Source organism: Camponotus floridanus, unplaced genomic scaffold, assembly GCF_003227725.1.
Source record: "Camponotus floridanus strain SB8 unplaced genomic scaffold, Cflo_v7.5 scaffold10, whole genome shotgun sequence".
Classification (NCBI taxonomy): domain Eukaryota; kingdom Metazoa; phylum Arthropoda; class Insecta; order Hymenoptera; family Formicidae; genus Camponotus; species Camponotus floridanus.
The window spans coordinates 1,655,765-1,678,834 of record NW_020229215.1 but is presented as its reverse complement, the minus strand read 5'-3'; the positions used below and the strand labels follow the sequence as shown (position 1 = coordinate 1,678,834).

General features: G+C 29.7%; 1 protein-coding gene across 7 annotated transcripts in view; it reads left to right on the top strand.

Annotated features, from left to right (window-relative positions):
• LOC105249471 (potassium voltage-gated channel protein Shal) overlaps window positions 1–17,250 on the top strand; it is a 94,461-nt gene extending 77,211 nt beyond the window's left edge. For 2 of the 7 annotated variants that reach the window (XM_011254980.2, XM_011254979.2), the window contains one exon: window positions 13,886–14,193. In XM_011254980.2, the coding sequence (XP_011253282.1) occupies window positions 13,886–14,026 (141 nt within the window). In that variant the 3' untranslated portion in view covers window positions 14,027–14,193. The other 5 variants (XR_889049.3, XR_889050.2, XR_889047.3 and 2 more) reach the window with 5 other exon arrangements.
• Window positions 17,251–23,070: the final 5,820 nt, after the last annotated feature.

Below are 23,070 nucleotides of genomic sequence, written 5' to 3'. Positions count from 1 at the left end.
TAACAGAAAACACCAATAATTTGCAAATTTGTATAGATTTTTCACAATTTGAAAATTGGTTTTTCAAAAAAATATATATCGTAGAAAATTAATGTGATACATAATATATGATTTGAAACATATATCTGTTAAATTTTTATATTAAATAAAATTTATGTTATTAATTTATTTATCGAATTTATGTATTAAACAACTAGAACTAACTAAACTGATTAAAAATTTATTAATCTTAAAATGTCGATTGTATGAAGATTAATAAAATAAGTGAAAAAATATATTTTGACTTGTTTTGAAATAATGAAGGATTACAAGAATTGTAAAAATGGAATATTAACATTTTATATATGCTAGAAAATGAAACAATTACAATGCTTAACAACTTAGAAAATTGAAGGATAAGAAGGAATTATAGAACGATAATAAACCATATAAAATGTCAAGGAAGCTGAAAATGTGAAGGATTGGAAATATATTAGGCGAGTCTAATTAATTAATATTCATAAAATGTAGGATTAAAATGTTCATTATTGCAAGTGATTTTATTGTTGCTCAAACAATGTTATTAATTTAATTTTAATAAGTGATTTCACCATGATTGTCATATTTGTCATGAGATTAATTAATTCAAGCGTCATCCAATTATTTAAAGCTGCGTTGAAATTATCGTTAGGATGAGATGCGGAAGTGCTGTTAAATTCAGTCAGTTCAAAATACTCGCTCGAGCGTGCCGAATTTCTCTCCAACATGTCACTTAATTTATGTGTAACATATGTAAACGCGAAGTATACAATTACGCCTCGAATTTATTCACTTTGTCGTGCGGAGCTATATCTTGTACATATATCATATCAAATATTTCCGATCGTGTAATTGCATGTCCAGTCGCAGAATTGTTATTACTTTGCATAATATCGAAAACTGTATTTAACTATAGGTTTGCGCGTTATATTTCTATTCTCCATTTCTATCTCAGTTGTTTCTACTTACAAGTATATTAAATGCATCAAGATATAATATCTTGATTATACAGGTCGTCGCAAAATTTTGTTTTTAGGAAATTTCTCTTTCATAACGCATCAACATTTAAATTTTGTATTTATAATATCATAAATCTCTTTTTTAGGTGTTTTTTTAAATCCCTTGATTTTTGAAAATCTTTATATAACTCTTTAGTATTCTATCTAAGCTCTTTTTCGTTAATTTTAAAGATTTCGAATCTTTTCGATAGAATGAACTATATTTTTAGTAATTTATTATATCGACAATCTTATGCCTACAATTACGTTTTACTTCTACGCAAAGATCGACCGTTTTATTGCTCAAGTTACAAGTTTTGCGACATCCTGTATGATTGTTGTATATATAACTACATATGTATATACACTATCTCATCCGCTATTTTCCGGCTCAAAATCTTATTCCATCACAGTGAGCAAGATTAATTACGTATTACTCGTTACCCTGTCGAGCCGCCTCGATTACAGCCGGCTGGGTGATTAATCGATCTGGAAATCGAGCGCTTTCTCCTTCGTTAATAACTTATAAAGATTCTTCGCTACGTCCATCCATGTTACGATTTCGCCGTCAATTTGCATTGATTAATTGGCGTCCAACAGGTACGATGAGATCGGCTGTAAACGTCGCGCTGCAGTTTCAATCGATCGAAAAAAGCACGATGCGGTTTTTTAGTGACCTCAATCGGGATTTAAACGATGCGAAAATAGCAGTATCAAAATTCATAAATACACGATATTTTTTACGGTCGATGTTAATAAATTTGAATAGCATGATTTAAGTTTATACCCTTTTTTCAGTTATTTTTTGATATTAACTTTTTATAAACGTGATAGCTTCCATCGTGTTGTCCACGATACATTTCTTTGTATCTATAATATTCATATTTATCGTTGTTGTTGTTGTGTTTTGAAAGGATTTAAAAAAAAAACGAGAAAATTTTTAAATCTGAAATATTATTCCCAGAATGTAATGTATTTTTAAATATTTGCTAGTATTTACATTGTATTTTTTTTAAGCAATTGAATTGCTAAAACTGACTCAAGCCCTGTTTGGAAAAATAATGCAAATGACAATGTATATATCTAACATATTTTTGTATATTTTGTATTATAAACATGTTGACACTTGTGAAAAGTCCTTAGGAAATATTTCTTTGTATATAAGGTAAGAATTAATAATGTACGGAACGTCTCTCTTTAATTCCTGACTTCGTTCTGTCTCTTATTGTACGTCTTGTACTCCCGTGGCTGGCAGCACAAGATATATTGTTTCAAACATGCACTTATTTCCTTGCACTTTTTACGTAAATGTGATATATTAATTTATGTGTATGTAATTTTTAATCTCTAGTAATTATATTAAAAAAAATTGATGTATCTCCATAATTATATATATAAATTCGAATAGTTACTTCTTTAATTTATTATAAACGTGATTTTGAATTTTTCGATGAAACTTATCGAGTATGGAGAAAATATGTGAATATGTGATCTTTATTTCTCTTGCATTGCAATACTCGTTATTACAGTAGCAATTTGGCGGAAAATGATTGCGTCGAAAATCGCGTTGCCTGCAAGCACTTAGTAATTTACCGCTTTGCGGATCAGCGGAAAACGTGCGATTCGTTCGAATGCGAATTGTTTGACTCGGTTGACAGAATGCATGCGTCATATCGACGTTTGCGAATTAATTCGTTTTCGTCGATGATGCGCGCAGTATGCGTGTCACTTAATCAATTTATAGGCTTTTCCGTAGTTATTGGATCAGTCGAAACGTCGTGAAGCCTACGATTGGCGGTATGATATATATATATATATATATATATATATATATATATCCCTTTGAAAATCGGTGAAATCGATTTTATGCGTACTGAAAGATCGAACGAAGAAGATTGTATCGTGAAATTAGGAAGTTATTGCTTCCTTTCGGTACGCATAAGCTTATAATGATGCATCCGTCATGATTTTTGGAAATGTCAACTAGGAAGCGGAAATTGCAATAAATAAGGAAGAGAGTAAACATATCTCCTGAAATTATTTTTCATTTTTATTTGAGAGTACAAAAGTGCACTATGAAAAATTGTTCCCTTTCTGGCACAAATAACCTTTCAATGATATACTTGCAATCATTTGTTGTTAATTAGAAACTCTATATTAGAAAAGTTCATATTCATATTTTATAATTAGAAACTCTATATTAGAAAAGTTCATATTCATATTTTATAGAAAAATAAATAATTCGAATGAGTAGTTCTGAGACATCTTTTTTATTTTTATCGATATCAAAAATCAATCTATTAAAAAGTCTAATAGTTTGTTCGGTTAGGTAAAACTAGCGAATAAAAATAAAAACGGTATTTCGGCTAAAAAGCTTCATTTCCACACCCATTCACACACACATACATAGATCGATAGATCGCGAGAGTAGATGAAACTTTAGGGAGAGCTCGTAGGAAGCATTAGCATAGGTATGCCTAGCGTGCAACAATGTAGTGTGTGCTTGTGGTTGTGGATTTCAGCAGGCGTACAGTCAGTACATCCCGGCTACAAGGGCCCAAGTATCCGAGGCCCAGGGTGGGCAGACGGGGGTCGCCATGGACGGCACTTACCTCGTCGAGGCCTCGTTCTGAAAAATCCCTTCGCGCGCTGTAAACCGACATTCTAAAAACCGAAATCGAACCGGATTTTTCGACCAAGCCGAAAAAAAAATAAAAGAATGAAAAATAAAAATGATAAGCGAAATATCGACACCGTGTCGCATTGTGACTTGAGAGCGATTAAAAAGTTATAATCGAGAAATGAGAGGATGCGTCGGCAAAGTAAAAATACAAATAAGTATCTAATGCTAGAAATCCAGATCATTGCGGACGCATAGCAGAGCTGAGACATGCTTGTTCGTCGATGTAATCTAGCGGATGTAACCTAGAGTAACCATAATGAAGGTAAAAGAATATAATGTATATAAACCCACGTGTTTGATTGAGAGAACGAAAGAGAAAACGAGAGAAAGCGACGGATATATGCGAGTAATCGGACGAGTAATTGAATGAGAGAGAGTATTTTAAGAGTAAAAAAAAGAGAGATATATATATATATATATGTATATATCATATATATTATAGAGCCAAAATAATATATGTATATCCGATTCTCGTGTCGGCAAGCGTACGCGATCTAAGAAAACCACCAAAAAAGCACAAATAACACAAGTAAAGACACACACAGTCGCGCAAAATCTACAAAGTCAATCAATCAAATTCTTCTATTTCATCATTTCCGTGCCATCTTCTACCCTCGACGATGTCAACAACGACCACAATGACCGCTGCTTGGATCCATCGGCGCCGCTTCCTCATTCTTTCCTCTTTATCATCGCCCTCGGCATACTTGGTGGACGAAACCGCCATCGATGACGACGACGACGACAATATGGATGAAAACATCAACAAACACGGAAAAACAAATACAATACAACTTATGGCGATGATAATAACGCGATCGTTATTGCCTTCATCGAACGATCGATCGAAAATCACGTAGAGTTTGTCCTATCAACTAACCACGAACGAGAGCAAGGACAGAGTGGTGATCATATATGGCGACCGTATACAGGTGCGGAAAAAGGTAAAGAAATAATGTTGCTGGCAGACAATTTCTGGAAACGATAATAATAATGATGATAATGATGATGATAATAATGATAATGATGATGATGATAAGAAAAGTGTGATGAAATACTACATAAATGTGATAGATTTATGTGTAATATTATTCGAAACACGCTTCTGCGACTTCTGCCATGATATGAAGGACACAACAGGACCTCCCCAGCAGTCCCTATCCCTCCTGGTGCCTTTAAGAACGATTTCTGGATTGGCTTCTTCGGTGTCTGCTTTCGAAAAAAAAAAAATCTTCCCTTTTTGCTACGCTTGTTTAGGGATTCTTGCATCCTTCGAAGATTCGTCGTTGAGGAGGCTGTGCATTTAATATATTATGTATTTAATGTGCAATATGCTTCTTGTGATTATGACTGTATGATTGCTATGCTTTTAGGGGGATGGTGTTGAATGTTTTTAGAAATATTCGTACGGTTTTAAGGATGATTGATGGTTTTCCGAGCTTTGTTTCGAATGTTTTCTTGTATACCTATGAACGATATTTTGTGATTTGCGCAATTTATAGATATAAATATATAAGTAAAAGTATTCTAGGTGTGCAAATTTAAATTTTATTCGCATTTTTTTTATCATTTTTGAATAATGCATATGTATCTAATTTTATACGTGTATTTAAATTTATTATCATGTTATATTGAAATATATTTTTATCTAAAAAAGTGTATGTAATTATATATGTAATAAATTTTTTAAAATGTAAAACATAATTGCGCAACTCGCAAAAATATCATATATTAAATTAGTATTTAAAAATATTTCTTAATTTATTTTTTAAAATTTAAAAAGGATTTATAAACATGCTTAATATATATATATATATATATATATATATATATATATATAACGTAAAATGTGAAAGAAGGTAAATTAATTGTTAATATTTCATAATGAATTTTACGATTGATTCTTAGAAGAGTCTTTATTTAATTAATTTTTGATGTGCTGCAGAGTATGTGGTGATAATTCCTTTTCTGCTTATCTTTCATTAAATCTTTATTACGCTCACAAAGTTAGCAAACGTCTGTTCAAAACCGATTTATTTATGAGAAGTTTATTATGAGAAAAAAGTTTTAAAAAAGAATTATATATCTTATTCTCACTAAATCTATATATTATTTACAATGGCTAAGAAAATCTATAATATAGGTCAATAAATTTGTGTACTATATGACATCTGCCGATATTTGGATATTGATGTATTTCAATCAACAAATTTATTATCGTAAATCGAAATTTTTGCTTCGCACGCATATGCGAATATATTACAGTTACAATTAAATTAAACAAGCAAAATATTGGAGAGCTATCGTATTGTTAATTTCCATTAGTACAAATATTTTTATCAACAATATTCACCGTACAATTTAGAATATTTAATTATTCTTGTGAAATTCGTCAAATTTCAATAATTTGATCGTAGTGAACATAAAAATTGACGACGAACATCAGTATTATAATGTGTCCCAGTTGTCTCTTTTTTATAGTATATATATCTCTGTGATCTTTGCAGTTTCGTGGTGTCTTGCAACTTGCAAGAATCTCGATACTCTCTTTTCTCTTTTTTAAACTTTACACAAAACAAGCTGAGGTTATTCGAGCGATAAGGGTCGCGAAAAAAAATTACTCCGTTCTTTTTGAAATTACTATCGGAATATTTTCATTATCCTTTGCTATCTTTAATCTTCTTGTTCTTTTTATATCTGTTTGAATTGGATTTTATTTATTTTTTTTGCAACATTTTAAAACTTTTATCCTGAGCGATATAAAAATTGAACAATCTAATATTCTTTAAAATTTTTTAAAAATCCTATTTTTAGAATCTTTTGAAGTTTAATATTTTGGAAATGTAATTTTTTGCGAGCATAATATACAATATGTTTACAAGATATTTTATAATTAGAATAATCTTAATTATTTTGTCATTTGGAAATGAAAAGACAAACATCTTATATAAATTATTTTATAATTATTAAAATATTTCAATGACATTCTTTGAAATCGAATCGAAACGAATTTCGCTTAATTAAAATTTTTTATTTCATTAAAAACATTTTAATAAAACTTTTATAAACTTACTTTAATAAAATTTAATAAAATTATATTTAATATCTATATGGGAAAGAAAAATTAATTGTACATTTTAAATAGAGTGTATTTTTAAAAGGAATTATAAAAAAATCTTTAAAATAACTTATTTATATATGACCTTATTTATATTTATTCACTTTCAAATTATGGAATAATATTAGTTCTAGTTTAAATATTGATATATTTTTTGTCAGATATAAATTTTGAATATCGCTGACTGTTCTTTCGCTTTCTCATGAGGTTCTCATATTTTTTTCGATTAAATAAAAACGCAAGGGAAAGGTTCAGGGATACAAAAGGTAAAAGGGGCGTAAACGAAAGCAACAACTGTGAGGAATAGATCGTTTGTTTCTCTCACTGTTTCTTTTTTCCATAGTCGCGCGATTTTCTTTCGAGGCGATCTTTAAAGGCGTCGTTGATTGGAATACAAGAATTTCGTGTCTCTTTCAAGATTTTACGGTCTGAAAAATATCTTCGCAGTCGAATGTTTTTTCTCTTTTATGCTTCACACGTGTGCCATGAAAATATTTTTTTAAACGTTTCGCAAACGAGTGATAGAGGACGATTCGTTGTTGTAGCATTTGCATTCACGGCAAGCCTATCCGCGTATTGTATCTCTTTTGTCTTAAATTTTTTATTTTATCGATAAATTTATCCTGCAAATATATAATTCAATATTACGGATTTTTGCTGTATATCTTTTATAAAGTTATATTCTTAATTTTATATGTATCTATATATACTACTATATAAATAAACATAATAAAAAATGATTTTCGGAGATATCTTTATATATAATTTATTAAAAATTTTTAGAAAGCAAGATCATTTTATATGTTTTTTTTTCGCAACGACTAATTTAAAAATATGCTCGCTTTAATATGCTCCTGTATAATTTTACAATTATACTTAAAAAAATACGCAAATATTAAAATACATCCCGAATGTAACGAACGAAACTATAGGTAAAATAAGCGAGTTTGCCGTGTTTGTACTACATACAACAGCATTTAATTTCAAATAATCAGAGATTAAGTGACTATTTCAACACTGCGTATTTGCAGTTCGGGTTGCAAAAAGCACGTGTTTGTTTAAATGCATTTTGCAAAACTTGTCAACGGTTGTCGAAGCATTTGCAATTTTAATCGAAATACTGCGGCTACCTTGTAATTCTTTCGCTTTACTGTGAAATAAACTAAATAGATTTATTTTGTTTATTTTTAGTGAAATTAATTGAAAGAACATGATAAACTGAAACTTCAAATGATCAATATTAAAAGTGAAAAATTATACATTAAATTTTATTTTTTATATTATTCATCTTTTGTAGTATTTTTTGTATTGTTTATGTATTTTATGTTTATTCATATTTAGTGTTATATTTAGTGTTATATTTCTGTTATAGTATTTGTCTGTTATAACAAGTAAAAAAAAGTAAATAGATAAATAAACTAAGTTATAATCATATAGACTTAAAATAATATCTTGTTAAAATGATACTAAAATGTAGCGAAGTTTAAACGAAAATTAAACCAACTAATTTATTTGTAGTGGTTATAGTGTTTCATTCGAAATGTAATGTAAGACATTATACGAAAGTGACCATATCAAAGAACGAAGCGCATTTATTTCGGTAGGATTTACTATTGCTTTGTTTGCAGCTGCAGTACGTTAAGCAAATCCTCGTATAAATGTCTACTAAATTCCGAATAAAGCCACCGGGGCGTCAATACATCGAATAAATTTAATCGTATAAATGCCTGTACAACCATCGTGCAAGTCGAGTGCGTTTATAGGCGTGATGTAAAATTTTGCTTACATTTTCAATGTTTTATTCTGTAGATTAATTTGATTATCATTATCATTATCAATTCGTCTTTTTGATAAAACACAGTTGTTGAATCTTCAAAACTTAACTTAACTACATCAATTTGAGCTTAAACTATTTTTGTCTTATAATTTTACTAAAGAAATATTCTCAGTACAAAATAAATTTATAAATAAAACTAAATTTAAAATTAATTAACGTGAAAAATAATTTTGTTATAATTATTGCATTCAAATTATCGAATGCTGTTATCTTGGCTGTTATTCAAATTAAATTATATACATAAACAGAGAATTTTGATATTGATTTATATATAATGTTTTTTTTTATAAATTTCTTAATCTGTGATTTTAATTATGCCTTATCTTTTGTAAAATTTTAATTAATATTTGCTTTGGTTTCATAAAAAACATTAATGCAATTATTAAGCGCGATGCCATTTAGCGATAACACAAGTATTGCATTTGGTACGCTTGTTGCGTTCATCGATCGTGCTTTCTGCATTTGCATTTACATATCATAAATTTGCTTTCGGCGGATTATATTACGTATTGATATTGCCGCAGATTATACGTTTATATCGCGATCAATAAATTACGTAGTACAGAATATTTGTATTGTCAGATCGTGTGTAAATTATGTTTTATATTTGTTTCGTATATTAAGATGTCTGTGTACGTTTACATAACATTGTCAAAAATTATCTCGAAGATCCAGAAAAGCTTTGAATATAATGCTACGATTCTTATTTTTCTTATATTTGATTTTTTACATCTAAATTACATACATAATAAAAAATATACAATTATATAATAAATAATTTAATCATATAATAAATAAGCATCGAAATGTAAGTCATTTTGTCTTGCGTGCTTCTATCTTTTGCGATTTTACGTTTGCTGAAAGAAGCGTCCAAGAAGCGTACGAATTTCAATAATTTTTACTTTCTGTATAGTTGAGCTTTTTCCTGTATTTTATATAAACTGCTTATGCGTTTTATCGTGGTTTTATAGAGAAATTTTTGGTTGGCATTCTACGTCGTTCTTGAAGATTCATAAAGGCACTCTGCGCAAACTGTTCAGCATTTTGCTACATTAATAAATTCGTCGGATATTATTAGAAGAATATACCTTGAATATTTGTGGACGTTTACGCCACGAGAGAAATGAGAGATGCAAATAGTTTCATCGTAAATCTCATTTTTATTTAAATTCCAATAATTTCGTTTTCCTTTTAAACGAAAATAACGATTTATTTCGCGTTTAATTAGACACATTTTGGTTTTATATAAGAATTAGTCACAAAATTTTTGTTATCATGTAATTATAAAAACAAAAAAGATTGTTAACAAGAATTAAATAACTATTTCTAATTTTTTTTAGGGGGGGGGGGGGTAAAAATGGACGGTAAATTAATTTATTTATTTATATAATTTATTTATTTATCAAATAATAAATTGATTAAACTTAATTATTAACTCATTAATTAAACTTGATAAAATTAACCATTTGACACAAAGTCAATTACAATCAATTACAGTCAATTACATCAAATTATAATCTTTTACATGTATAGTTATATGTCACATACACATCACTTACACGAATCTCTAAGCCAAACCGTAGTCTTGGAGAAGCTGAATAGTTGCTATGAATGAAAATTCGTAAGGCTTTTATATATATAACATATAAAATTCAAATTTTTTTGTTAAAAAAGAGTTAGGTTTTTGATTTTTAAAACAGGAAAGAAGAAATCATATCGTTGTTTTGCTCGTGATGATTTACTAGTATTGACATAATTACTACCTGTTAATTCTTTTGTCTATTTTTCAAAAAAATATAACTTCTCTTACTATTCTGGATATTACTATTCAAACGCGTGTCTAGCCTCTATATTCGAACACTTTACAAGCATCCATTTGACACACACGCGAGATCTGGCGACATATTACGATTTAGTGCAATAACGCGTGCGTGCATGGAAGGCGCAACTGCACTGCGACGCAGCGTGAAGTATCGCAATAGTGGAATTATCAAGGAGGCTTGTCGAGTAGAGTAGAAATTATTGGATTGGGCACTTTTCACGATTTTACGACGGATTAAGGATCATATGTGTGGCGATATGTCGCGGAGGTCGATTTGTGCGTTTTAAATTTATTGAGAATTTACTGCATTGCGGTTTGGGCGAGTACATTTATCGGTGCAGACAATAATTTTTAGGTTCTTTTTTAGCAGAACATATTTAATATTTTTTAATATTTAAATTATACCGTATATTATAAAATTCTGCAATACATAATTATTATTTTAATGTTATATTTACAATATTTTGAATATATTAATAATGCCGTGATGTTTTATTATATGAAACATTATTGTAAAAATTATTATGATAAATATTATTTTATATTGAAAAGAATATGATATAATATATATATCAAGATGCGCATTTAAAATGCATTAGATTATTTTTGTTAGTTTTTAGAATTCTTTTCTTATATTAGTATAAAATTATTATTCTAAAGATAATATTTTAATATTTCATGATGATATTTCAAGCATGTCAATTTTTTACGTGAAACATGTGTTTCGACGAATAATAAATAACGGTCAACAAATATCTAGAAATTTGCATGTTGCAGCGACATTTCAATATTCATAAGAATATAAAAATATCTATCACATATCTATATTGCACAAATCTTGATATGCCACGTGCAGGATATTCTTCAATATTTTTAGTTTGCGATTCTAAGAAAGTATGTATGAAATTGGCATAGCTGAGAATAAGATATGACGTATGATGTATATATATATATATATATATATATATATATATATGTTCAACATTTTAATTTTCTATTTAAATTCTCTTAGGAACTATTAACAACGATGTAATATAGGATGGATTATATTAAAGATGTAAAATTAGATTTAAAATTTCAAATAATTAATAGCGCATATAGGTACATGTATTATAGCTTATTATATATATTATTGTATATATTATATATATAGTTAGATATATATAGCTTTGTTTTCTCATAAAAAATACAAAATAGAGAAAGAGATATTAATTTTTTAATATGCAGAGCATTTTTTAATTAAAGCATTTTTAAATTAATAAAACTGCTTTCGTTTATTAAAAGAAAATGTAATATTAGAGATTTAAATAATAATTCTTATTATTACATATGTTTTGACGTTTATTAAATTTTCAGAGAGAAATTTACTCTCTGGTATTTTAAAACATGCAATTTTGCGAGCGTCTTTGCAATTTTTAAATGTCTGATTTCCTAAAAGCACTGATTTCTAAAATCACGAATAGATTTATCTAAGATTCTTTAAAAATTTTAATTAAGCATCCACATAAATTTTCCAGAGATTTCATTTGGAAGATAAAATAAGACAAGAATGAATCGTGCGGTAATTGTCTACGTTCCGTTTTATCTTCCTCCAATCGATCGTTATCTTGGCACATTCACGCTACTAATTGTAAAATCGATTTACGATTATCACTACGCTGCGCAATTACTAATAGTATAATTAAAGTCGGATAAGACTGCGCGATTTGCTGTTATTAATCACGAAAGACATAGCGTAGAAAATCACGTTGGTTAAGTGCAAGACAATAGCCGTGCGGTATTATTGCGATAAAATTTTGTGATAAATGTTAGAAAGGATCATGCTGCCAGGGTGAGCTGTAAATTCAACTTAGAATCGATGTAAAGTATGACGACTGCTTGTTATAATTGTTACGCTGTGATATCACGACTATTTAATTTACAATTTGCGCTTGTAAGACTTATAACGCACTTCGCATGCGACTGTCATAAGGATCTCTCGCGAGCCTTCTATTGCAACGCCGATATCCTGCAGAGACTCTTTCTGAAAGGATACTACATCTCTGATTATTTTTGTATACGATAAGATATTACAATAATTATATTGTATTTTATATTAATATAATTTTAATATACATTACAATCTTTGAAAAAAACGCGAGCATGATAATTTATAATCATTTAAAAGTTATGATTATATTTTAGACAAAAATTTATCGCATGTTCTATTTTCCTAAAGACTTGTATAAGTTTTTATACGCACGACTTTCTTAAATATCACATACATAAATTTATTACATTAAATTTTGAAAAACAAAATTTTGAAGCACATTAATCTATGGAACGAATTTGGTAACTTTAGACTTATTTTTTGTAATTTAAAAATTTTTTAGAAAAAGAGATATATTGGTTATTATTATTAATCTATAAATTTACGTTATTTTCGTAAGCAAAAGAATAATTCTGTCTATAGTGGCTTGAGCTGCGCGTTTGAGTTAATTTGAACATACATGTGAATATATCAAGCAAGCAAACCGAACAAACATGCCGTATTACGCAAAGCGTCTTCGGCCCTGTGCATCGTTTGCTTCCTTCTACCTTCGTGTTTTACATGTAATGGAATGTTGAATTGTTCTTGTTATTGTTGTTGTAATTGTTGTTGTACCCTTCTTATTGTATTGTGTCGTTATTTGCTTCGTATCTTGATTTTCTCTCGATTGCTCCCGCTCGTTATATCTCTTTCTCATTCGTCGCATGTTCTCTTAATGCACGCGTGATACTTTCTTCGTCTCACTCCTTACATCCTCATTTTTCGATCTCTCTTCGTTCTCTTCTGTCTTTTTGGGACGAAAGTCATCCAAAACTTTTCCCGAACCTCTCGTCCTCGGGAGATTTATACGTGTCTTGCGAGCTCAAGGATCATTCAAAGTCGATCATCAGTTTGGATCACATCAGTTCATACCAATCCGTAAATCACCAAAGTCCCTTGACTCTCGAAATCGAAATGTAATTTCACACGATCGACATTTTAGCTCAATTATAACATCAAGGATCATTTCTTTCCCGAGGAGGACGAGGAATGAAGAAAAAAAGAGAGAAAGAGAGAGAGAGAGAGAGAAAAAGAGAGAGAAAAAAAGAAAGGTGAAAGGGGTAGACATAATGTTACCTACTTGCTTAGTCTGGATCTAGAGATTAGAAGCTAGAGAACAATTGAGAGCTAGAATAAAAGCGGCGAAAATGCAAGTGTGAGCGAGAAGGTGTGAGAGGAAATAAGTGAGAAAGTGAGAAAGAGAGATAGAAAAATAGAGAGAAAGAGAGAGAGAGAAAGGGAGAAAGAAAGGGAGTGCGAAATGGCAATAAAGAATAGCAATGAGAGGAAGAGCGACAGAGGGAGAAAATTCAAACATGTTCGAAATGCCACTTGTTCCAGGACCTAAAGAAGCGCGATTCGCACATCTGCGACATGCAGGCCCTACAGCCACTTCCGGCCCCCACCAACACCGCCAACACCGCGCCCGTCATGACTACTTCCGGTGGACAACCACCGCTCCCGGTATCGGAGACCGTTTGAATCGCGACGATCACGAGAACCGATCACGATCGTCTGTGTGTGATAATGCGTTAATCATGCATTATCACATCACCACTCACCTATAAATTCACCGCCGTCCTCCTCCACACCTGTCTGCTTGCTGAACCCGATGAACGAACCACGGTCGACTATGGTCGAAGCAACGGTGAGCCATCAATCACTCGATCTTTAAAAGGCGCAGCGCGAACCACCGGAAGTAGTCGTGGATCTTGTTAACCCGTGCTGAGCATTTTTGTTTCGCATGTTTCGAAAGTTCCGTAAGTGATATCGCGACTCGTTGATTTCTTTATCCAAAATCTCGCAATTTATTCTAAATTTTATGTAAAGTTTACTTAAAAAATTAATTTAATTCAAATTTAAATTAAAAGTATATTTGACATATAAAAAATTAAACTACACGTGTAATAATATAAAGCAAAAGGAATTTCTGTGTGAATTTTTCCACGCGAAATATATGTATATAAAAAACAAAATCTCTAAAATATATTTATAATTAAATTAAAAGTTTGATGTTTTAATTATTTTGGAAAGAAAAATCGTTATTTTGAAAAAATTTATTTTATAAATAACTTCCGAGGAAGAAGAGAATGATATATCGCTTTTATTGCTATTGGAAATATATGGAATTTCTGACAGGATCGATTTATTTCGGATATATTCTCGGCTATAATGCTTACTAACACAACCTCGCTAAATTACGTGCATCGCGATTGCAAGTATATCGTTGAATTCACGCGCCATTAGTTTTGCTTACAAAATCTACTCGCATTTACTTCCGGCGATTCGCACTACTACCCTCGAATATAAATATAAATCGATTTCTATAGCTGGAAAAGCTTAGTATGATGATTGAGATTTAAATAAAGTTACTCCAGTCTTATGATTGGAATCGAATTGGAGTTGATTTATTATTATTATTAATTTAAAAAAAGGATAGCATTATTTTATGCTAGGCGGACAATTTCCTAATATTTTCCAACCATTCTTCGTTATATAACTTTAATATAATCAATCATTTAAAAGTAGTTAAATTTGTTAATAAGCATTAAAATTTTTTCTGTAATTTCTAGCTATGATGTGCGTACAAAATTTGCGTGCTTATAAAGAGGTCATATTTTTAACACCTCACCGCATTCAGGAGAAAACAGCCTCTTCTATTTTTTTCTATTATGAGGAGATCATGTCGAAAAGCAAACCAATCGAAGCTGGATTGACGATTGGGACTAGTCAAGAGGAAAGGTGAATTATGATTGGTTGGCGAGCGTAAGACAATTTTCCGAGATTACTTTCGCTTCGTTTGCCGCCTTGAAATACGGCGCGAAGCCGAGAGCAGGCCGTTCGCGGTTCGAGGTCGCTGGATGAACCTGAGTGCAGGCAATTTTTCCGGATTTGCGTCGGCTTTCCAACGACGCGGCCTAGTTTCGTAGATGCTCGCTGAATCGAGCTACGACAAAGCAATCTCCTCCGGTGAATCGCGGACAAATTTCCAGTGACATGCATCCTACAAGTGAATTGGATAATTGAAAAAGCCTACGTGTCTAGAATTTGGTGAAGTGAGTCATTTATATATAAATCTCTTGCATTCCTTTTTCATGAATATGCATTGTTTTGAGAAACAATTATAAATATCTTATTTTGTCTACGGTGTGTATTTTCTATTGATAGCAGATTTTTGCTGTGCGTTACCATAATTACAATTAGTAATTAATTAATTAATTATTTGTTGCATAATCTCAATCATCATACAATTGTTAAGTGTTTTTTACGAGGTCAATGTTCTGCTTCAATTTCAGGCTTGACAACTACTGTACAATACAATACACACAGTGATATATTTTTATGAATATGTGTGTTGCAGACTTTATATTAAATTCTTTATAAACAATTTAAGCTTTTCATAAAAAGCCAGGTTTTCGCTTTATAAAAAGGCTAATTATAGGTCTTTTTATAAAAGCTTGCAATATACATATATATTTGATGTTGTTTTGAACTCGTGCAATTATGCGGCTATAAACTTTTCGCGCTTTTCGATTCCAGTAATAAAAATAAATTGTTCGCATCGATGCCACGCGAAATGGATCATCATCAGGTTCAACAGCATTCTATTCGCGATTGATTCGCTTCTCAGAGGATGTGGTGATCGTTCGTTATTTGACCTGATTCACGGAGAATCTTCAAGGAAGATCCAGATTATCATGGATGTTCTTTCTCGATCTACTCCGGCACGAATCGATCGTTATCGAAGCGTGAGGATCGACGCGCGGTTTATCCTCTGTGATAATAATCCTATCAGGATTTGCGTCGTTTCGCAGACTTTCGTTTAACAGAAAAAAAAATATATCTCATGTTAACAGACGCGTCCTCGTTGCAGCCGCATATCGGATGGATTTTTGTAGGGAGAGGAAAATGTCGAGTTTTTCCTGCGGAAAGTCGTGCCGATTTATTGAATTAATCGATTAATTCACGCCAGCAGCGAGAGACGGGTTCGCGAAATGGGTAACCCAGGTGTGGCTGAACGATTGCGATTAGGGTCGCGAATTATACGGGATTTGTTCGTGTGGGATCGTGTTCTCGAGGATTTCGCACTACTACTTCGCGTCAGGCCGTTCCATAAATAATGTTCTTTCTTAAATGAGATTCTTAAAAGAAAAGAAGAGACGTATACCGTTTATTGGAATTAAAAATAGTCAAAGAGGATTTATTAATTAGTTAAGATTAGAAATTTATTTACGCTATAATGATGATGTTACTTCACGTAAACTTCACGATTTTTAATGTTCATTGTAACAGTTATATATACGTAAATAATTGCTGCTAAGTTGAAGCTCGTACTTAGCTCTACATACAATCGTTTGACTCTTTTATTGTCTTTATATTAAAAGATTTATCATATGGTATATTTTTGGATAATTACAAGGCAGATACAATCAACGATCGACAGAAGAGAACTGTGAATCTAGATGTTTATTTAAGAATTATATAATTTGAAATTATTTCCAGAGAATAAAGCACTTTATCTTTGGGAATATTATAATTTTACGATCGAAGGATTTTTTAGAGAATAAAACTCAAATACCAATCTCAGCACTATATATTTATTATATATATGATTTCTAATTGTATGAATTACATGCAGGGCACACAATTCTGATACTCTGTAGGTAGGAATGTTATACATATGAGTATTAATCGTTAACATTAAGTCAAGCAAATCTAAATAATTTTAATTATATTATTTTAAAGGTTTTGAGGATCTCGAATATATACATATATAAATGATTAAAATATTATTTGAATATTATATTAAATATAATTGAATGTTTATATATCTATATTTCACTATTTATTATTTCTGAACATTGTTCTTATTAATATTAATATGTTTTTTACAAAAACATGTATTTTTGTATAAAATCTCATTGTTTTTTGCACGATATTTTAGAGAAAATTATCATCGTTTAATAATTTAATGACAGAACAATACAGTGTTGTTTATTTTACACACATGTTATTATATATATAAGAATTATGATAATAAAACCAAAGAGATCAGTACGAAATCAGGAGATAGAGAGACAGAACATCAACAATTCAAAAACAATTTAATTGGTATGAAGTTGTTAAAATTAAATATAATTTATTGTGACCATTGCTTTTGATTGTAGAACAAAAGTCATGTCTAAAATAGAAAATTTACATATTAAATTCTCATTTTAAAATTATAGTTTATGAAAAAGAAAACTATTATATATATATATATATATATATATATATATATATAAATTTTCATATAGAGTTTTCCGCACAATTAATTTTTTCTCCTTATTGATAATCGCATTCTTAAATGAATAAAAAGCTATATAAATTATTACCACGTCATTTTTTCTAGTGAGATATGTTTCTTTATACTTTATCTTTTGCATATTTAAAAAATATTAGAATTTAAGAATGGATAAAATGACGTAAACATTGTTTTATCATACTCTTGCATCGTTTATGGTTTGTTATATAGATTAACACGAAGTGAACATTATTGATAAGACGGTTTGACGCGATATAGTCAAGATGTGATTATATGAATCGATGTAAAAATGGAGGTAGGGACCTACGTACCTTTATACTCTAACTTAAGATGATGCCCTCGTTCTTTCAAAGCTTCGTGACTGACTTTTAGTCGATCGCGAAGATTCTTAAACAGTAATTAATTAAAACGAGATATCTCGTTCGATCGTTTATTACGGCGTTATCGTTAGCGTTGCTCGGCTGTAGCGATCGATCGTCCGTTTTCTTTTGCTATTCACGAAACAAACTTGCTCTGAGCATTACCTTATATTAAAATAAAAAATATCTTTTATTTGTTTTATTTTGTTTCTTTAAAATGAGAGAGAGAAAGAAAGAGAAATCACAATTCTTTTAAGAGTATCTTATAATACCATATTATGATACACAATATCAGAATTATATTTGAAATACTGTTAATAATTTTATGAAAAAAGTTTATAAACTTCATAAAAATAATTATAATTATATAATAAAATAATTATATATATATATATATATATATATATATATATATATACAGTAGCAGAAATTTATAATTCTTTATTTGATATATTGGTTTATCTTTGTGAATTAAGTTATTTATTTATCAATTATTTTACAATCAATAAAATTGTGAAAGCATTTAAGAAAACATTATGTTTGTGTTGTATATGTGTTGTATATGTAATGTTGTAATATTTGTGGCCTCAATTATTGATTATCGGAATGAATTGTGTGAAATTATAAGAAAAATGTTATATCAAATAAGCTTTGCAAAAGAAACAGAATTATATGAAGCTAAATGATTCTATTGCACCGCGGACGATTGACTGATGCAACCGGATATGCCTCATAAAAATAACGGAGAAGGGAATTAAAGACACTGTTTGATCAACAAAAATTGTTTAACAATAACAATGCAATGTAAATATTTGCAAAATCTAGAAAAACAGAGAAGAGAGGAGAATGCACAGCCTGTCTGTAATAAATCTTTGTAATTAATGGTGTGATGCGCCCTTAAACAGAAGATTAACGGAAAGAATATATATATATATATAAATATGTATAGAAAAAAAGAGAGAGATTATATTATATAACGTAAATATATGAAGGAGGAAATATACATATGAGTCTATGATATACACGAACACACATGACACACGTACGTGAAGAGTGCACTCACTCTGCGATAACACACTCACATGACTTGCAGCACCTTTGCATCGCGCAATAAAATAAATTCTAAATCGTTCCGTACTAGAAAGCGTGCCTGAGTGTGTGAGAAACCAAACAAGTGTTTAAAGAAAATATATATATATATATATATATATATATATATACATATATATATATATATATATATATATATATGAGATTAATAAATGAAGAAATTAATAAATACATAATGCATCCGGTCTCTCGTTGTTCAAAGAGCACCGGTTATATTTGAAATAGCGTCGAAAACAGGGCAGTTTAATTAGGGAATGACAAACGCGCGAGTCAAATGGAAAAAAAAGATATCGCAAATCGTCGCATGAAATTTTTTTTTAAGATTAGCTGTCAATAATTCACTTCATTCGTCACGGACGATCGCGCACGTGCGCGTTTTCGCCTGCATTTTTGTCAATAATTAATTTATTCGCGGGACATACATCATGTATTTCTCCTGCGTGTGTGCCAAACTTATGAACAAATTACTTCTGAGCTTTGAAATGTGCTGAACAACCGTCCTTTAACATCACAAAAATTTCACTTTTATATACTTCTCAATTTTTAAATAAATTTATAATAATATAATGTTTAATTGTATTATCTTATTGTCTGCATGATATTTGCTTAGTGAAAATTGGACATAAAATTTCGAGCATTATGTTAATAAAATTTATTATATTAACGTAATTTCTTCATTAATGTTACATATCTATGTTGTTGTAATTTGGATTAATCTTTCACAGGCATTTTATTTTTGGAGATTATTTTTGATGCTGTTATGTATATTGTAATTTTAATCTATTAAGCGATCTATTTGATGCATCTGGGATGAATTTTCTCATAAATCGATGTCAGGAGAGAATATTGAATTACTTTAATTAATTTAATTAACACGTGACATAATTTATACATGACATCAGAGAGATCGACGACGCGGCGCGTCGCGATGCAGTCGATCGTCCTGTGAGCTAGCCTGTAATCAATAAATAATTCGTAAGTAATTTAAGCGTGCAATTAAAAATAAAAAATTGAATAGAGAATTTCGTTGATGTTGTGACTCGTAGCGCGTGTGTGTGTTTCTCCGTGTGTGTATGTGTGTGTGTGTGCATGCGCGTGTGTGTAAAACTAGAGCGCCGAGATAAAATTTCGCGAATTTTAGGAATTTCGCGAAAATATTTGCAAATCTTGCTTTTTTTCAATGTAACAATTAAAATTTTGATCTAAATAAGTTATGTTATATTATTCGATTAAAAACATTTTCTATTTTTTATTTCATTTTAATTCTTGGAAGAAATACTTGGAAAAAATAATTTTGACACATCTAATAAATTTCTGAAAAAAACTATTTGTCTTTTTTGCTTCTTAGATTATAGAAGATACTTTTGTATTCTTATATACACAGACATTTGTGCTACAGAACTAATAAATAATTTCAATTTCGTAATACTCATCTTTAATAAAAATACAAAACAAAGATAATTTTACATCTATATGAAATTAAATAATATATTCTACAAATTCGCGATACATTATGTCATTGGCGCGTAGTGAGAAGATGAAAATGAAAAGGATTGTGTGAATAAACAGCGAGTAGCATAATTACAATAAACGCTACCGTAAACGGCAACAAGTATAAAAGAAACAGGAACAACAAAAGCAACAACACTGAAGCAGACCGAAGATGAATATGAGTCTTTCACAACTTACTACCGTACTGCCAATATTTTCCGAAGCAACGTAATAATTTTAATAAGGATATTAGGATGAAGAGTATAAGAAAAATGCGCTCGTCAGAAATTTTTTCTTTCGTTTTCTTTCGCCGCTCCAAGCCTTTGTGAATCTATTCGGAAGAAGGAAATATGTATCTAGACAAATTTCCACTTATGTATCGTGAAAATAGAAAATATCGGAGGATTGAATGCACATCGCTCAGCGGGAAGCTTTTTGAAACGATGAATATGCACATTTCGATATTAAAAATATGTCGGAGCTGCATTTGCGATCTTAATTAAAAAAGAAACGTGAAAACATTCTAATGTTTCGTGTATTGTTGTAATGTATTTATTAAATATTTGTCATTAACTTTCCATGCTATTACGTTTTTAAAGAAAAAAAAGAAAAAAGGGAGATAAAAGTTAGTACATCTTTTAATTAAAAGTTTAATATCTTAAACTATTTCAAATCCTTTTTTAATATCTTGTACTTCAAGCTCTAAAGATTTCAATGTTACATGTATGATATAAAACGAGATTTAGAGATTTTTATCTTAGAGACGAACAAATTTATATGAAGTTTGTAAAACACATATTCTATATCTTTATTAGAATTCTATTTAAATTGCCGACTTGCTGAGTAACACGTTTGTAATGGTTAAAATTATATCTTTCTTGCATGGTCAGTATTATAATAATCAGTTTTTATTAAGGTATTTTATCTATAGGATGTTTTCATCTATAGCATGTGACTTGAGATCGATATAATTAATCTCGAAAACTTTTCTAAAGGACAACAAAAATCAAACTATTTTCGCTTTAATAGAAATGAACTAGCGCGCAAAGAACTCTTGAGCATTCATGACAATAGATGAGAATTAAATATCACAAATGTTTCATAACAATAATTTTATAGTATTGTTAAATAAAAAATTATACAGGGAAATCAACTTGATATTCTTGCTGATATATCTGAGATAATTGCGATATAATTGCTGATCGTGCGAGATATATTCACGCAAAATTTCCATGTTATCTTTTAATTCTGTAAAGAACTCGCGAGATTCGCGGCACTTAAAAAGCGACAAAGATCAATAAAAACGCGAAGATCCGTTTATTTTAAACGTTGATTCTTCACCGTGCAAATGTACGATTATTTCTCCTTTTTTCTTTTTTTTCCTTAAGCAAGACACCGTCCACGGTCTCGTCGAATTTCGACAGGTACCGATAATTGCGTTGACGCTCGGCGTAATGACAAATTACTATCATAATTGAGCGATCAAGTTTCCAAAATTGTTCGATCAATCGGAGAATTCCTTGAAAAATCTATATATTCACGAATTCGTCGCATACTGATATTATGTTGAATAGAATTTTTGTACAATGTGTTATAATATTGAATAAGATATATTGAAGAAGGTCAAAAAAAATGCGAGATGTTTCTAAATCAAATATCAAGATATTTTATATAATATGTATATTTTAACATAATTTTTATTATTGTTGTTTAATATATTGCAAATATTATTATTAATACAATTGTCGTATTAGTTTTAATAATCCTTCTGTATTATTTATGAATAGATACAAAATGAACATATTTTGAGACTTGATTGCTTGTTTGAAAAGCCAAGTAAATAAAATTGTTATATAATATTTTCAAATATTCTTACATAACATTGATCTTTTAAACAAATTATAATTGAATTTAATATCGCTTATTAAAATTTTGAAAAACTTTATGGTTCTGCCAAAGTGAGAAAGAAATACAAACCTATTTTATTTATCGGTTTATATTACTTATAAAAACTTATAAATAAATATTTTAGAAGTTTATCATGTTATAGTATTTTAATTATATTTATAAAAGCAGTAAATATATTTGCATCTATTTTTAAGTAATATGAGGAGTATGAATAGTTTTATTTAATTTTAGAAGATTAAATATGTCAATAAAACTGAAATATATAATCGACATATGTTGTTCTTCTATACTGTATAATAATTAATTTAATGATTAAATTTCCACAAATATACGTGACATAATTATTTTGTTCA